Source organism: Adelges cooleyi, unplaced genomic scaffold (genome assembly GCF_023614345.1).
Source record: "Adelges cooleyi isolate 19-005CV unplaced genomic scaffold, UGA_ACOO_1.1 ACOO_flye_CR_arks_rails_tigmint_CR_PRNA_122, whole genome shotgun sequence".
In the NCBI taxonomy this organism is placed as follows: Eukaryota; Metazoa; Arthropoda; class Insecta; order Hemiptera; family Adelgidae; genus Adelges; species Adelges cooleyi.
In genome coordinates this window covers 2,132-20,927 of record NW_026095776.1, presented here as the reverse complement: position 1 = coordinate 20,927, position 18,796 = coordinate 2,132, and the positions used below count along the sequence as shown (strand labels likewise).

Here is an 18,796-nt window from a genome sequence, read left to right as displayed (position 1 = left end):
TTATATAAACAATTACCATAGATTATACTATTACTATAGGATAGCCAATAGGAATATTTCGTTCATGTAATTTTATTTCTGTTATTATATAAATGAATTAAAAATTTGGTTAACTATGTTTGAAAAAGAAAGTATAAAAGCTTAAAAGTCGATATCAAAGTGAAGGGTAAAAATAATAAAACAGCCGTGCTGCAATCAGAAAGTGGGGATCATAGCCAAACGCATTGTACAATACAATATAAAGGATAAACAATAAGTGAATAAACACAGTGTAAAATACACGTGAACCGATTGTAAAAACAAACTCGGAAAATATTAATAAAGAAAAAAAATGTATTTATCTATCCGTTGCTTAGTGACGACCGCTAGAAATTGCATACATAGATGTTTATATTATACACGTCTGAATTTAAATCAATTATAATAATTTATTGTAACAATGATGCAACGCCGTCGATTCAGCTCGTTTTCCACTTGTTCGTTTCGGTAGGAACCACCAAACGAGCCGTGGCCGAAAAAGCACAACGCGCTTCTTATCAACAACGGGTACAGGTCATGACTTCCGTGACTTCTCCTCTGGTCACGGCGGGATACAAGTAAAACGTCCCGGACTTCCGGCAAACTTCAACTTACAAAACAGATTGCTCGCTTCATCGTCGGACCAAACCCGAGTTTGATTTATGGGCTTTAAATCGTCCGGAGCACAATTGAACGCCAAAGTGGTATTGTTTTCAACTGGTAGGGATATTTTCGCATCCGGTCTCGGTTCACCGTTTCCACAAAGCCATAATCAACGCTGTGAACCGTCCGCCACTTCTGTCAGTTTTATTCGTACCCGTTTACAATCTTACATTGATACCGTTGCGTTGGTTCGATGCCAAAACCGAGTAGACTTGGCAATTGTTGTGGCCTATGTTGACGCTGATGTGCTTGGTGTTTGCCAGCTCTTCTTTGATCATCGACAACACATTGCTGTTAGCTTGGAGCTGTACATAGAAGTCTGACGGCGAGTTCACGTCCGTCACTATAACCGGCTCCACTACGTTCCGGGGATATTGCTTTGACAGCGGTTTTGTATTACATCTAAAATATTATATTGTTATTATTGCAATTATTTTTAACCAACAATAATACATGTTGTATATTACATTAGAATTTACACAAATTTATTTATTCGTCTATTATAGGTACAAATGAATTGGAAATAAACAAAACTTAAAATGTAATCTATATTATTTTAATATGTAAAAAAAATTGAAGTTACGAGGTTGGTTCGCATTACCAAAATTTACCACTGCTGTTTTAATTTTGGATAACAAATTTAGAACATAATTTATTACTTTTTATAGGGTTTACTTGAGTAAGTCATGCATTAGGCAGCCTGTTGGACAATGCACACATGACTGAAATTTTGAAGCACACCTCAGCCTGCCGAATGGGTTTTAATTTTTCGCTGTAAAACTTAACATCCCTTATATAGAGTATATCTACTTAGGGTTAAGCTCAATGGCAAATAGGGCTTGATCATAAGGAGGATATAAGTATAATACATAATATGGATTATGTAATAGAATATAAAACATAATATAGGTATTTTTCTGGTATGTATGAGGACGGACAATTTTTTTTTAAGCTTTGTTCATGGCCTCTTTATAGTTTTTTATAGTAGATAGTGAGCGCCAACGCAATGCCATTTAAATCACCTCTTCGACCATGAGTCCTCCTTTACATAAGAATCTGGGATGGCTTGAGTTAAAACTGTTGATATTTTAATATTTTGTTTTTTGTGTTTTAAAGATGACATTTAAATTTTGAAGGATTATATTTCCTTTATTTTTTTTTTATCAGCCTAGTATAGGCCAAAAATATTTTTTTTAAATGTATTTTTTAAACTTTTTTGCTATAAAGATTAATTAAGGAAGGTAAGAGCAAGCAATAGGTCTAGACCACCTAAAATCAAATAAATAAATATACCTTGCGTTTTGTTAAGACAATCTCGCTTTTGGAAAATATATTTTAGAATGAAACTTTTAGTTTTTCATTAGGTTCCGAGCTGAACTTTTTTCGACAAATTTCGATTAAACAATGTAACTTTTTTAGTTTTTGTTGTGGATTACTGTTTATCATCACTTAGTTAAAATGATTTAATACATAATTAATTGTAATTTTATTAAATGCAATAACATAATAATTAACAATAGGGTAAGTTAATCGTACCCATCGTACATATAGTATTATTGAAATACAAGCTTTTTCAAACATAGTTAATCAAAATTTAAAAATATTTATAGAATAACAGTAATAAAATTGAAGAAAATGAAATATTCTTATTCCATAGTGATAGTATAATCAATGTTTATTAATTGTATTAAGAAGCAGAAAAGATAAATGGTACATAATAGTATCTATAATATAGAAAATTGGGTAAGAAGTTGATGAGAAGTGTTATGGCCGATTGCAAAATATTAATAGGAAAATATACCTAATAATTTTATAAATATCTAAATAACACATCTTTTTTCACATATTGATATTGTGATTATGTACGTTAAAGGAAATGACATTAAATATAGAAAGAAATCATCGAAATTATCGTTTGTTAGAAATACGCCAAAAACTGTAGCGGATCTTTTAATAATTTGAAGTTTAAAATTAAATAATATGCATTCAACTTGCGTTATACATTTTATTTCAACCTTATGTTTACACAAAATGTTAACGATTTATTTTCTTACATTATAATATACAATATATTTTCAACTATTTCTATAGTTTTATATCATTTTCTATATTATCTTATAGGAAACAAGTTGTTTTTCATGTTGTAATATAAATTAATTGCAAACAACTGTAGGTATCATTCATTATTACATTTTAACATTATACATTACAAAAACTACTATTACAGAAATTTTATATTTATTTTTCGTAAATAAGTTGGGTTTTAAAAGTATTTTGTTATGTTATTTGTGTACTCAAATGTTTGGAACTATTTATTTTCTTGCATTGTAAAACCTAGTATCACAGTAAAATACCCAAAATACCAAAAAAACGTGAAAATACAAAGCTAAAATATCATAGCTCCCAATTATATGACAAAAATAATTAAATTTAGGTGTTTACATTATTGGATATCGATAAAAGTAGGAATTACTATCAAATTCGAAATGTATATTAATATACAACTATTCGAATATTCAAATCTTTAAAAATAATATATATAATTATTGAAACATCGAGTTTCTACCGTGCAAGAATTAAATTAGGTCAAACATTTAAATATAAAAAAACTGCAAAACAGAATATGTGCCTAAAAACCACTCGTTTTCGATAAAAAAAAATAAGTAATAAAACTACACAAAATTGTTTTTGTAAAATAGGAAGATGCATGTAATATTCAAAGTTTGTGATACTTATAAGTCCTTACTATTTGTTTACATTACAATAGTCGCTGTGAAAACGATAAATGATCTTACAAAACTTGCCTTATCTCACTCCACCAAGCACCTGCACACAATACATTTATAGTTACTATAAAATAACGTTCTACAATACATTCAAACACAAGCATCAAAACAAAATTCGCTATAACAATTTATTTACACTGCCTCAATCAAAGCATATAACAATTTACTTTCAATTAAAAAAACTACAATAAAACTATTCACGTTTTCTTGTAAAAACTGAAAATTCTTATTATGTTAAAACATAATAGATTATAATTAAAATCCATTAAACAAATGCTCTGAATAAGTTAGAAATTTGAAAGTGATTTTATTAGAGAGGACTAGTACAGTAGAGTATAGGCACAATGGAATCAAAGCATAGAGGGGACGGAGAGGTCACAGGTCTATTGGAATTATTATAAAATGCATAAAATCACTTTCAAATAAACGCTTTGATACTTTGACCCTTGAAATATTATTTGTAAATTTCAACTCGATCCGACTCGTTTTCTCAAAATTATAGCCAGTAAAAGTTCTAACTTTTAACATCGTATGTTTTTTTTTCAAATTTTAACTGTGAGGAAGTAAAATATTTACAACATTAAACCCCTCTCTCCTCAAGTACCAAATAGATGGAATTTGTGATTTATAGAGTTGATACCCGAAGGAATTGGTCCAGTATTAAAAAAAATACATTTACAGACAAAAAAAAAAGCACACATAATTGTAAAACCAATAGCGTCTCTGCTCCACATCAAGGATAAAACATTTTTCTGGGTTTGTGTGTAAAAGACTTTAAAAGTGGTCAAATTATATTTTTTTGGGGTCGGCGATTGTGAATTTAATATCATTTTTCAATTTTACTCGGCCAAAAAAAACTAAGTAAAAACAACTTGACTTATTATTTTCGAAAAATGTCAGGGATATTTGGAATATTCGACAATTATTTCATGCAACACTAACCAAAATTGTTTATTGCTAGCGAAATGTTTTTTCAGCCTTACGTGTTTTTTTAGAAACATGAATGTTCTGTTATTTTCAAAATAACATTGCCATTCGCGCCATACTTTAATAACTCTTTTTCTATAATATAGCTTGAATAACATTTGTTATAAAATGTAAATTATATTCATTTTAATGTTTTTCGATCCATTAGTTTCCAAAATAGTTAATTGTAAAGGTTTTTAAAAAGGAAAACTAAAAAGCTAGTACAGTGGGAACGGAGCATGGTGAGTCCATTGCATAGTGGGAACGGGGAGGTCACAGGTTTACAGGAGTTTTTAAATCTGAGAGTGATAAAATCACATTCGAAAAAACGCTTTGATGCGAATCAGAAGTTAGTATTTTCGAGCCAGTACAGTCCAAACCAAGCACAGTGTAAACCAGCAAAGTTAGAAATTATTAAATTGTGGTGCTGTATTAACAAAGAAGCATCGAAGCGTTACTTTGAAAGTGATTTTATCTTAGAGGCAGTGTTGAGAAAGTTCTTTTTTAAAAGAATCTCGTTCCGATTCCCGTTCATTTCTTAAAATAAGAACTCGTTCCAGATCCTAGTTCCTTATTCAAACAAGGAACTCGTTCCAGATCCAGTTCCTCTAAAAAAAGAATTCGTTCCACTTTTCGGTCCTTTATTGTAACCAAGTTATTTAAAAAATTGTTGTTATTTTTAAAGTATATTTTAATCATCGTGTCAAGATATTACGTTTTTCGTTAAATAATTTATTTAATATCATTGAAGAATATACTAATATCAGAGTAATATATTAAATAATTAATAAATCAAATATTTTCTTTTTCCAATTCACACTTCATAGTTATAGGTATCTTAATACGTTAAAAATATGGGAAATGGAAAAATAAAATAGATCCTACCTATTTCAAAAAAATAGTAAACTTATCATTTCTTTTTTTTATTAGAATTGAAATAATAATAATAGTTATAAAAATTGTTTTTAATTGTTGAAAACTATAGGCTGGGGTATGCAGGAGTCGTTCCGTTGTCAATAGTCAACGTAAACCAACTAAAAATACCTTTATTTATAACGTCTAGAAACAAAGAAAACTACACTAAAATATGTTTTTAAATGTTTTAAGGAACTGTCATTTTCGTTCACGTTCCTCAAAAAAAATATTCGTTCATTTTCCTCGTTCCTTTAAAAATAAAGGAAGCAGTTTTGTTATATCAAATGCATTACCTATAATCTTATGGTGAATTAATTAACATTTAATTTAAATAAATGTGTCTATTATTTCTAAAATACCACACACAAAGGCTAAAGTAACAAAAAAAAAGGCACCTTCAATAAACTTGAACGAAACAGTATAATACGTAGAACAAATACATTTTGCTCCATTAATAAATTATTAATAATGACAAAGAACAATTACATTTTATTTGTTCCGGAACAAATATCAAAGGAACGAGTTCCAGGTAATTGTTCTGGAACAAATATCAAAGGAACGAGTTCCGGGTATTTGTTCCGGATCGAATATCTTGAGGAACGAGTTCCAAGTATTTGCTCCGGAACGAATATCTCGAGGAACGAATTCCGGATAATTGCTCAGGAACGAATATCTTGAGGAACGAGTTCCGGGTATTTGTTCCGGAACATAAAAGAGACATGAGTCAAATAGAAACGAAATCCGAACCCCTGATATTCTATACCTACAACTATTATAGTATTTTTTCGAAAGTTGAAATAGTGTCATATTATTAATTTGTATTTTAGTTATTATTTTTTATGTTAATACAAAATCAGAAAAAGAACAAAACTAATGCACCAATAAATACCGATTTTGAATTACAAGTGATTTAAAACCCTTCAACATTATCGGTGTCAATATAATAATTTGATTAAAATGTGTACAACATGTTACGGGAATAAAGATGGTACCTCGTAGAGATCTGTTTAACATAAATGTATATTATTTTTTTACGAAGAAAACTTTGTAAATAGTTTATTTACTTTTAATTTTCAGACATTAAGTGTGTATATTTTATTATTTTCACTTGATCAGATGGATATAAAAATTCAAAATAGACCGATTCAAGTTAGCTTGACACAATTAAATATTACCCAACTCGATTTTATGTTTGAAAAATAGTTCTAACGCGATTCTACGCAGTCCATGTTAATCTAGCTAGTTACATTAACTTTATTGGGCTAGATCGGTCCAGGTCGTGTAGAATCGGACCGCAAAATTTTTTAATTACTAACTTAACATTCTTCTACCTCGAAAAAAGTAGGAATTACAATCTAATTCGAAATGTATATTACTATTTAACTATTCGAATCCTTAAAAATGAAGTATTCTAATCCAAATTACAGCCCTATTGGATATCTTGTATTCTAGTTAACACATTTTATAATTATTGTGTTCATACATTTAGAGTCGCTTATTATCTTATATTACAATATAGTATAGGTTCAAACAAAAAACTTATTTTTCCCAAACAACAGAATAAAATCTTTAAAATATTTTACTGTATAGTGTATACATAACTGTTCTTATAATGTTAAAACTCAAAAATGTGTGCCAACAGTAAATAGTCATTTGTTTACACTTCAACAGGCATTGTGAAAAATACTGTATTTTATGTAGTTTAATTTATATGATTACTGATTAAACACATAAGAGCCCTTTACATGTAGCTAAATCACTTAAGAGGTGAAATAATATATTTTTATAGCTTTTAAAAAAAAAAATATTAAAATGTTTAATATTAATTAGAGCCGCTTTCAAGATAAATTCGAAGAGATAATCTATGCACTTAAAACCGGAGAGTAATTGCAGCAATTTTGTAGTGTCCATATTTTTATTTTTATTTCAACTACCAAAATGTTATAACTACAGTTAGTTGTATATTTCTTTTAGTCATACTATTAAATATTACATATGAAATTAATAGTAATTATTAATTAAAACTGTAATATTAAATCGAAATCAGAACAAGTATTTGCTATAACTTGTGTAAAGTAGAGTTCTACTTTGCGTGCTTGTTTGTTGAAACATATAAAGGCAAATAACAAAAAAAAAATGTATTTAAAAAAAACAACATGATATCTGAGAAAATATATAAACAGTGACAATAAAAACTCCAATCGCACCTACGACTCACAGGCTGTAATGCAGGTGTTGTTGAAATTTGGTTCAGAGGCTCAACGAAAAATAATGTTATATTCAATAAAAATGTAGATTAATTTCATAGATACATTATTTCTACTGACCCCATAAATGTTTTATCAGCATTATAACGAATCATTTGTTGGAATTGAATAAACAATTTGGTCGTTTATTGTAAAAGTGGCGTTACCTTACATTTTTTAAATACATATACTTTGCTAATGGAGTCACGTTGAGTTATGTCTTTCCTAACAAAAGAGAAGCTACTCTAATAAAAGTAAAAATCAAAAAAACACTGATTGAATACTTGTATTTGTTCTTCTACACATTAATTCACAAAGAACTCGTTATTTAAAAATTCAATTATTACAGAGAAAAAATTCAACATCAACATTTTTTTTATTGTTTAACGTTAAAATGGATTATAACGGTTTCTGAATTATAATGTTTAGCGTTATTATAAATGTTAACAATGAATATGTGACTTACCAACGATTAAACAACCACAACATTGTTAAAGACATGTTTATGAACAATACACACAGTATCATGTATGAACAATACATTTTTATTACTAACGTTGATTATTAATAACACCATTAAACATTGAGTACGCGTCTCCATGCAGCTAATGCACCTTGGGTCTGGCCACCCATCAAAATACACATAATACGCTTAACTCTAAGCAATCTAACACGTATAATTGCCGTAGCCGTGTTGTTGTGTTGACAACACAATATCAACAAACAATAAAATGTTCGCTGTACCTTAGTGTACAAGATTGCTCATTAAATAATCTCAACAATGAACTCACCAAATGTGATGTCTTTCCTTTTTTTATACACGTCTTGCTTATTACTTTAACATTTGCCAATTTGTTGTATAATAATGACATAAATAAATTACAAAAATTGTAATGTACAATTCAATAATAAAATAACAAAAAACCAAACAACATTATGTGATAAGTGCGGTTTTTTGACTGACTTGAACTACCCGTTCATCATAACAGCTCCGCATCGGACGTCCGGCTATTACGCTGACCCGCCGTTGCCAGTGTCGCCAATTGTTTTCGCCGACAATAAATTTAAACTTTATAGGTTTTATTTTGTTGATACGATTTTAAACGTTATCGATTTTTTCCGTTCAACGTTAAAAAGATTTAAAACGTTATTGAATTTTTTCGTTTAACGTTTATAGTATTTATAACGTTATTAATTATTGAGTTTAACGTTATGTATTTATTTTTATTTTGCATCTTTTAATTTTTTTGATAAAAGTAATAAAAGAACCTCCACTGTAATTTTTTTGTTAGCATCTAATACTTATTTTTATCATTTAATATCAACTCATATTTTCAAATACTTATTTTCGAAGTTACCATGTATTTTTTTAGGATAAACTAAAAACAATGACAACAAATTGTGTTTCTAAAAATAGGCCACTATCTACAATATTTAAAATCAATTTTTTTATACAATTTCCATCATAACTAAAATTTAAAAATAAATATTTGAGTAGCTAATAGTAGTTGAAAAAAAAATGTTCACATCACATTTGATTATTTATATTCTATAATTTGATTTTGTTTTCCTTAATACTTCAAATTTTAAGATCAATACTTTAAAATCTTAATATAGTTTTATACTTGAATGGACTATATATTTTATAACAATAACCATTTTTAAGATTAGGATGAAATGTGACTAATAAAAGTTAAAACGATTTTCCTAAGTCTAAATATAATGCATATGACAAAAAGTCAGAGGTCGGCATATACTTTCTTGTTTTGTAATTTTTATAATATACAACTTTAAAGCTCTGTAGTGAATGAACTATACATATAAGATAAAGTTCTGAAACTCTCCATTGCACTTCCTCGTGCCAAAGGGATTTTAGGAGCCTAAACAACAAAATCCGTTAATCGGTTTTGGAGATCTGTAAATAGTAAGAAAAATAGCTTAAATTGACAATTTTTTTTAATTGTTAAAAACCTAAACAATTTGTTTAATTTTTAAATTCGTATTTTGAATCTTCTTGACAAGCATTTCTAATGAGCTTTGAAACAACTTACTATATTTTAAAGTTAAAGGAAAGTTGAAAATTATGCGTTAAAAGATCGTAACACGCTGACTTTTTTCAAATTTAAATAATAACACATAAAAATGTTCTCGAATATTCTAGCTTACAATTTCCCGGTAAATCCTTTATCTTATCAGATGTTATAACCGGAAAAAACCACTGCCGTGATAAACAACACCCTAGACCCGTTTCTATATACTTGGTATAGTAAAGTGATTCTACATTATTTTATCGCTCTACAGTTTACATCGAACAATAAAATTTACTGCAAAGATAAAATAATTTCCCAACACGTAGTATTCATGTGTTGCGATTTCATACAAATTACACATACTTAATTATAGACCACAAAAAACCAAACATTTGATCATGTAGAGTCTATTTGGTGTAATTTAGTTTTTGGTACCTATAATAATATTTTTTTTTGTTACAACATTTTATATCGTTTATCCGTTATTGTTTTCGTTATGTTATTTGAATCTTTTCGTTTATCGTTTTTTTGATATGTTTAACGTTTTTATGTTTTTCGTTTATCAAAACGTTTTGGTTATTGTTTTATTTTTAGAATAAGCGTTTAATGTTGTTCGTTATGTTTTTGGTTATCCATTTCAATCGTTTTTTGACAAGTTTAACGTCATAATCATAACGTTATAAAAACGTTTTCGAGCCCTGTGTAAATGGCTATATTACTACCATTTATCCTCAAACTAAATTGATGTTTTTACAATAATTATTTTATAAAAGCTATAATATTATTACATATTAATAATGTTTTTTTCCTAAATGGATATTGCTACATACAGATCTTATTAGTGTTTAATCAGCAGTTTTATGTATTCTATTATTTCACAGCGTCTGTTACAATGTAAACAAACGACAAAAGTATTTTAGTATCATAAAGTTTCAACATTATTATAGTTCTTTTACGAAAACATGTTTTTTTTGTAAATAAATGGCTAATACCTACCTCGTACAATCTTTTAAGTTAACATTTAAAAAACTCATATTTTACTAATATATGTATTTTTATGTTTTTATTATTGGTCAAAAACGTTGACAATACATTTATTATATAATATAGGTGATCAACTTATTGTGAACCAATTGTGAATAATTAACTTACACAATAATAAACTTATTGTAAATAATTATCTCACTGGGTTTAATTAATAATTTAATTTAATTTTCCATACAGTTTTTACACAATGTTATCTCAATTTCTTCCATTTTTTGTTTTGGTTTTTACCCCCTCCAAATTTAGATTTGTTGATAGCAACTTTTGAAACTAAAATAGTAACGCATACATTTCACTATCTTTTTTTTTTGAGAATTCTGTACTAAAAAAATTAACTGGTCGATATAGAGTTTTGAATAAATATTGTTAAAGTTATAAGAGTTTAAAAGTTAGGATAAGAGGGGAAGTGCGGTTGGGAAATGCACACAGATAAAAATAATACTACACTCCACCCTTTCTCCTGCCAGTCAAAATTTGTATTGCATTATTCTCAATTTAAAAAGTTAATGAAATATATGCGCCACCATTTAAGTTTCAAAAGTTGCTATCAAAAAAACTACGTTGGGAGGGTTTTTAAAAAAATATAAATAAATAAAAAATTGAGATCCCATTGCATGAAAACACTATTAAAAAAAAAAAAATCTTATTTAACCCAGTGAGATATTGAGTGGTTAACGATAAGTTAATAACCTTGTATTATCACATAACATAATTATATTAATAACGTTAGTTCATAAAAACACATGCAGAACCCTTATATGTTTAATCATTAACATAATATGCTATCAACTTGCGGTATAATTTTAAAAACAAGTTTCAGATCCAAAGCCCGAAATCTAGGTCCAAAATTGAGTACTTTTGCTCCTCATAGGAAAGCGGTTTATGATATTTTGCTGGAATTTACGAAACATGTGCAAATGATAAAAAAAAATATTCTACAAAAGTTTAAAGATATTTCGACTATATTACAAAAAGTTATAGCGTTTAAATGTTTAGCCCTATTAATATTAAGTTAATAGTATCTTTCATAAGCAACTTGTCTAAAATTAAACTTGCTAAAATTAGCATAACTCACAAAAAATCATGACAGATTTTTACCTAAAATTACAAAAATAGAAATGTAAGGGCCGAAGGTAAAGGCCACTTTACCCGGTTACCAATGGCTATTTACCGATTAGTCTGTGTTGTGTTATGATGTAGATAGCTCTACTGGAGGTGTAAGGGTTCAACTGATTAAAATCAGAGAGCTATGATTTGCGAAAATGTGTAGGTTGTGTACATATGTGGATGTGTAGAGAAACTTATAAACTAAAACAAATTGCCGACTCAATTAAATAATTAAAAATAATAATATTTTCAACAATAATTTGAAAATTATCTCGGTTATCGTTTGCACGAATTGTTTTGTAAGTTAAAAATTGTGTACATAGCCCTCCGCTGAGATTCCGCCTTTACTATTACTCATACTACTATAATATTAAGTAAATATAATATTATACTCTACTTGGTATTATGCTTCAGAATATTGTAAATATGTTATTTATAACGAAAAATGACAAATTTTGCTTGTGTTAACAAATTTGCATAAACAATTCTGCAAAATACAACTAGATTTTTATTGTTTCGGTCGGCAATATATAAGCTATTCGATCAGTCGTAAAAAAACCATTACAGCAGCCAGTATAACTATCATTGCACTTATTTGGTAAGTAATATACGAAATTGTTTTCTTATATTTACTGGTTTTATATATTTCCTAAGTATAGAATGTATTAAATGTATACGAAATAACACTTTTTAATATAATTATTTTAGAAATCACTTTTTTTTTTTAATTTTCTTAATCTTTATTAATATGTACAATAAGTAAAATGGCTTGTTTTTTTTTTACAAAGCTGGACGACTTGAGTGAAGGGGGCGACCAGTGACACTACTTTAGGTGTAAAAAATCACTTAGACTATTTAAAAAATATTTTTAAAAATTATTTGAATACATTTTTAAACGAAGAACTTTTATTTAAATAATTTGTTATCTAGATGATTATTCAGATATATTTTAATAAAATTCTGGTTATAACTACGCATAGCATAGTACTATAGTAGGTACTGCAGGCGTTTATTTGAAAGTGATTTTATCCTAGTAAGTCAGTACAGTGAGGTCGAGGCATAATAGGATCAGAGCAGTAGGAACGGAGAGGTTACAGGTCACAGAAAAACAAAATGTATTTTTAAGTAGCAGATTTTGTTGTTATTGTACAGTAAAAATTTCATGATATTTTATTGTACTTAGAATCTATGTGAATTGTTTTTTTAGTAGTTTAGTGTAGGACTTTAAGCACTTGTTTAGCTGTATACCATAGTATACTTATACCTATGATACTATTTGAGCTCCTCCTCCATACGTAGAAACTCTAATATTATGTTTACATACTGAACACAAAAAAACCATGTATTTTTAAAACAAGTGTTTTCCACTAGCTGAATCATAGCACCAGAAATTGTTAGATACTACTCATATTATTATTATTTAAGTACTTAAAAAATAGTTATCCAAAACTTGTTATCGGCCAGTCATTTTTAGTACAATATTATAAATTTAAAAACTTTTTTAGAAACGTGCTTTTCTAAAAATAGTAAAATGTGAACTAAAAAAAAAAAAAATTACTACAAGAACAATTTACCAGTCAATTGTAGCACATTTTATCTAAGATTTCAGTTACTTTGAAAACAACCGAAAATTAACTTCAATTTTAAATAATGTTAAACATATTTACTTTTTGACTAAAAAGAAAAGCATGGACCCTATCAACTAAGTCCCTAATAATTTTATCAGTTAACATTTTACTTAATGTTTTATATTGTAAGTTTTTTTGTAATTTAAATTTGATTTAATATTTGTGTGTGTCACATACATTTCATAATACTTTACTCATTGCATATTATAAATTTATCTATATTTATATTTTATTGTAAGTATACCTTCGTCTAATATAACATATTTTAATTTGTATTATTATTTGCAGACAAAAATGAAAGTAATCTATGTGTTAATGTACTGTGTTTTTTTAAACGTTTTGACAAATGCGGGTATGTAATTCGTTTTTACAAGTATCTACTTAAGGTATTTAGTTTAGATTTAAAAAAAATTAAACAATATTCAATATTCAACTTTTTTACAGATATAGCAGAAAAAAGAAAGATGCTTCATACTACAAGTCAGTACATTTTTTGTTTACAAAATATTATTTTAAGTTTTACGACTTACAGTTTTTATATATAATTTATTACAGACATACTCATCGAAATACATATTGGAAAAGGTAAGACATACTTAAAATGATTAATACTATGAATTGAATGGTTTTTTTTGTACTTGCCATTTGCCTGACTGTAAGGTAATTTATATTTATGAACTATAATCATATAAAAATGTTTTCATTTATTGGCCTTTGTGTGTATTGTATTTATAAAAATGGGGGTTTTCCGAAGAACTCTAGGAATTCTCAACAGTGGTGAAGTCGAGGTTTGATGAGGATAGTAAGCTTAAATAATGTAACATGTATTGAGAATATTTCTCAAAAGAGTCTCCCACTCGAAATATATGGTTACATTATAATAATTCAGTTTGTACAATATTATTGATAATCTAGAATAGATATTATAGAATAATTGTGTCATAAAATTCCAACATGGTTGAACACTCAAAGGATGGACATTGGACACTGATCAAAATTGACACGTTAAAGATACTTATCACACAAAAACGAGTCGGCCATCTTCCAAATATGCTATCACCAAATAAATTATATATAACTATACATTATTATTTTTAGTTGTATATAGATATAATTTATTATGATTATAGCATATTTGGAACATGGCCGTCATTTTTTGTTTACATTGTTAAGTGACTCTTCTGCTTTAATCTATTTTGTGGTTAAATGGGCCACGTTAAACTCAAAATGTACTTCTGTTCAGAACATTTTTATACATATTATGTCGAATTAAAATTTCGAAATTTGATTTTTTTAATTTAATTAATTAATTTATTTCAGGGACCCTTTGGAATATAATAAAACATTTTGCTTGTATTATTGATTTCTCAATGGGTAACTATTATTACACAACAAAATCGATTAAGTATGCTAGTAGAAGACATTTTTTGGAAATTATACAATAATTGCAAAAACAATTTATCGATGCAACTTTACGAGTGATATAAATATTAAATTTAAATCACTCAATATTTATTTGTAAATGTAACTTCATTATTATTATTAAACATGTAATTCTACCTTGACTTCCTCCTTTAAATTTATAATTGAACGTGAAATTAAGTCTAATATCATTTAAAAATACATTTTTTATCAATTTTAATTTCAGATCAATTGACTTTTATGTTTGCAATACCTGGTAATAATTGAAAATATTTCAATATAGTTGTTGGTTATTCACAAGAATAAAACGATTTGTTTTAATTTCAGAAAAAAATTTTGATAACGACCGTGCTAAACGTAATTCATTTTTCATATTAGTAATATATTACACACGGTTTTTACACGAGTGTTTAAATTATGAGAAAAATCATATGCATATTAATTTTGCCATCAAAATAGACATATATAAAAATGCATTTTGTTTTTAATTTTAGAGCGTATGTTGGAGTTTGGTCTGCAACTAAAATTACTCGAAGACTCAGGTAATTATAAAATTCAACATATTTTTACAAACACTTTACAAAACTTATAGTTAAATTTTAATTGTACTTAAAAACATTCAGTTTGAAATCATAGTCATAAACTAAATATTTTCAGCTTAGTGTTAATGATCATTTGATATCATTCTATTCATTTCGTTTACTCAAAACAGCTACTTGAAAATTATTTCAAGTGTTCTAAATTGAATCGATTGTTTATGGAAGGGGTTTAATCCAAAACTACTTTACCAATATATATATTATATATTTATGAGTCTTAACCGTATATAGCCACAGAAAATATTTATAAAAAATATCTAGTTATTTTTTCCGCTCAACGGAAATACATTGAATCGCGGAAATGCTTTAGCATTACGGGTCCGTATAACCATAACGATTGTTTTATTATGAGGTACAACTAATATCACCATACCTCTATCTTTATGATGATGATGCGAAATCGTAACACGATTTTTCCACGCAGATTTCGGAATGACCTATGACATAATAATATGTCATATTAATTGATGTTTCTATTACAGACCTTACTGAAGATGATGTAGCAGCTCAAGGTAATTACTAGGGGTTACGGTTTTAAACGGGTAATAAAAATACACGGGTACCCGTGTTTGCTACCCGGGTATTAAGAAATTAAAAACCCGGGTACCCGGGTAATTAAAAAACCGGGTACCTGGGTAATTAAAAATACCTTACTGAAGATGATTTAGCAGCTCTAGGTAATTACGCATTATCCGACAGTTGTAAATAGCGCTTAAAATCTAGATGGTCATTCGAAATTTATTTTAAGTCAATCCAGGTTTCCGTAACGTAATAAGAATAAACTGTTAGAATGAAAACGTTCATTTTACAAGCTTATAATAAACTAAACATAACATTATACAAATATTTGTTCGACAACCTTACGTTCATTTATACGCTATATATTTTAACGTTCAAAAACCTTTACCTCCAACCGAACACAAAAAATTGTACTTTCATTGAACTTTTAAACTTAGAACGTTACACGTTTTAACATCAAATCCCGTTACCCTATTTACACAAATTTAATAAACAAATCACTTTTATACGTCCAGTTCAGTTAAACGATTTTTGAAGTTAAAACGTATGACCGTCATAGGTCTTCAAAATCCCTAAAGAAGAAGAATAAAAACTAATATCAGCTAGTAGAATGGCTTGTATTCACTTGTCGAAATTTGTGTGTGATATTTATTTCTATTGACACTTTAATTGTCAGTGAAAAATTATGCAAGTAATTGTAGTTGCCGCGTATCTTCTTACTATAATAAAATATCGCACAAAGTATTAATTAAACTGCTACTCATTAAAGTTTCTACTTTTTCTTCATTTTGGTCACTGTAACTAGCTAGATTTTTGTTTTATTTAAATAACACACTAGTTGAATAAAATATTATTTGGTTGAAAAATAATAGATTTTTCGAATAACCATTTTTTAAATAGACACCATGTAAACGTATAGTTCCAATAAAAACATATTTTAACGATTTGTGTTATTGTTTAACGTGTGTTTTTCGAATAATATAATTTGTAATTTTGAAATTTCATCGTGTTTACTGAAGTTACAAAATTGCATTAAAAAACACTTTACAAAATTATTTATACTTTGTTTAACACATTTATTGAATTTATCAGCTCGTAGTGATACATCTATATATGATCTTGGAGATGCACGAAGAAAAATGTTAGACCCAGTTTTAGCATTGTTAATAATCAATATTATGAGCAGTAAGTAATAAACTAATAAAAAAACTAGTTGTGTCACGGAAAATTGCATAGTCGGACCAACAAACATTACAGTTAACACTTTAAAGTTAAAATAACAACATAAATAAATCGTCCAACTAATTTTCTAGTGAATGAAACTACAAATTAGTTCAAAAAGTTATTTAATACTTATTCCACTGTTACAGTTTTTTATTAGGTTAATTATCCGTACCTTAGAGCAAAAGTGTATTTAGTAAAAAATGTCTATATTCCGGGTTTTTGATTTACCTAAATTTAAATTGCAAACTCTATTTACTGTTTTATATGACGTATGGACTCTTAGATGAGTTTATCTAAGTTCATTTATTTTATTTAATTAGTGAGTTACTTATTCATTAGAGGTTTAGAGGTGGACGTTAAAGAAAAAAACGAGTGCCAAGGATGTAAGTGAAAATAATAGAGGAAATGCATGATACAAGAGTAAAGAGTGTGTGTGTGTGGAGAAATGGAATATTTTAGTCAAAAGATATACAGCGGGAGGTGCCTTTGTGTATGATGTTTACGGAGGACGTTGTGGGAAAGTCCGAAACAATTGGCTGAGAGACTTGAAAAGTGGAGAGAAGCGATTGAAGACAAAGGACTAAGGATTAGCCGGAGTAAAACGGTGACAATCTTGTTTAATTTTGGAGAATGTTATAAGGTAAAACAGGTAATGCAGTTGGATGATAATGAAGTGTGTGAATTTGTAGGTTTAGGGGGAAAAAAGTTTGTTATTATTAATTTATTAATAAATAATTTAATTTTTCTCTCTCCTGTAAAATTAACATTTTGTGACCCAATACACTTTTTCTCTTGAGTGATGATATAAGATTAGCTTTAATTTTAGTTAGTCCAAATATGTATTATTTTGTCAGTACAGCAAGCTGAATTTGGCTAACTTTTGAAAACTTTTTTTTAGACCCAAGGAGTCACAGAATTGATTTTGAGTACACATGTCGAATCATAGGATTGTTCTGGAGTACAAGAATTCCAGCAAGTTACATAAACACTGCAATTGTTTCAGATGACGAGACTTGTGTCATACGCCATGGAAGGTTAGACAGGAAGTCATTCAAACGCTTTGGGCTTGATATACATTATGTGGACAACGACGACCATAGCGATACAGGAAACAGCATAGTTCATGATTTAACGATATTATGAGCATAAATATTTTCTATTTTCTCAGGTTTATTTTAATAAATGATACATAAATTATAATGTACATCTGTTATTATATTTAAATTTTTTTTTGCGTGCCTCACTAATATCAAAATTGTTAAATAATTTAACCTTCTGCAAAATAAAACGATTTTACTCGCTATTATAAACTATTTGATTTATTTCAGTCATAATTTGTATTGGCTTAATATACAGGCTTTTTAGGGCCTTTGTCGGGACCACTACTCCTCTCCGTCCACCCCATCTGCCGACATTGCTTCACAATTATTTAATCTTAGTAATTTTAAGTTCTTACATTTTTATTTTAGTATATCCATTTTGTCACTTCTCGGACCATTTGCTTGTAATAACAAAAAATTAAAAGAAGTGAGAAAAGTAATATCGATGTCTGTGGAATGAGGTACATTTGAGTGTATTGATCAGTTATACGTTAAAACGTTTCATTTGAGTTTTTCCGTTTTGTTTGTT

General features: G+C 28.0%; 1 protein-coding gene across 5 annotated transcripts in view; it reads left to right on the top strand.

Annotated features, from left to right (window-relative positions):
- Positions 1-18,384, top strand: part of LOC126847857 (uncharacterized) — a 111,275-nt gene extending 92,891 nt beyond the window's left edge. For 2 of the 5 annotated variants that reach the window (XM_050588273.1, XM_050588272.1), the window contains exons 2-11: positions 13,692-13,755; positions 13,848-13,883; positions 13,959-13,988; positions 14,724-14,777; positions 15,052-15,081; positions 15,153-15,182; positions 15,320-15,367; positions 15,907-15,936; positions 17,036-17,128; positions 18,066-18,384. In XM_050588273.1, the coding sequence (XP_050444230.1) occupies positions 13,698-13,755; positions 13,848-13,883; positions 13,959-13,988; positions 14,724-14,777; positions 15,052-15,081; positions 15,153-15,182; positions 15,320-15,367; positions 15,907-15,936; positions 17,036-17,128; positions 18,066-18,310 (654 nt within the window). In that variant the 5' untranslated portion in view covers positions 13,692-13,697 and the 3' untranslated portion in view covers positions 18,311-18,384. Of the gene's footprint in view, positions 1-12,304; positions 12,374-13,691; positions 13,756-13,847; positions 13,884-13,958; positions 13,989-14,723; positions 14,778-15,051; positions 15,082-15,152; positions 15,183-15,319; positions 15,368-15,906; positions 15,937-17,035; positions 17,129-18,065 lie in introns of those variants that run through there. The other 3 variants (XM_050588271.1, XM_050588275.1, XM_050588262.1) reach the window with 3 other exon arrangements.
- Positions 18,385-18,796: the final 412 nt, after the last annotated feature.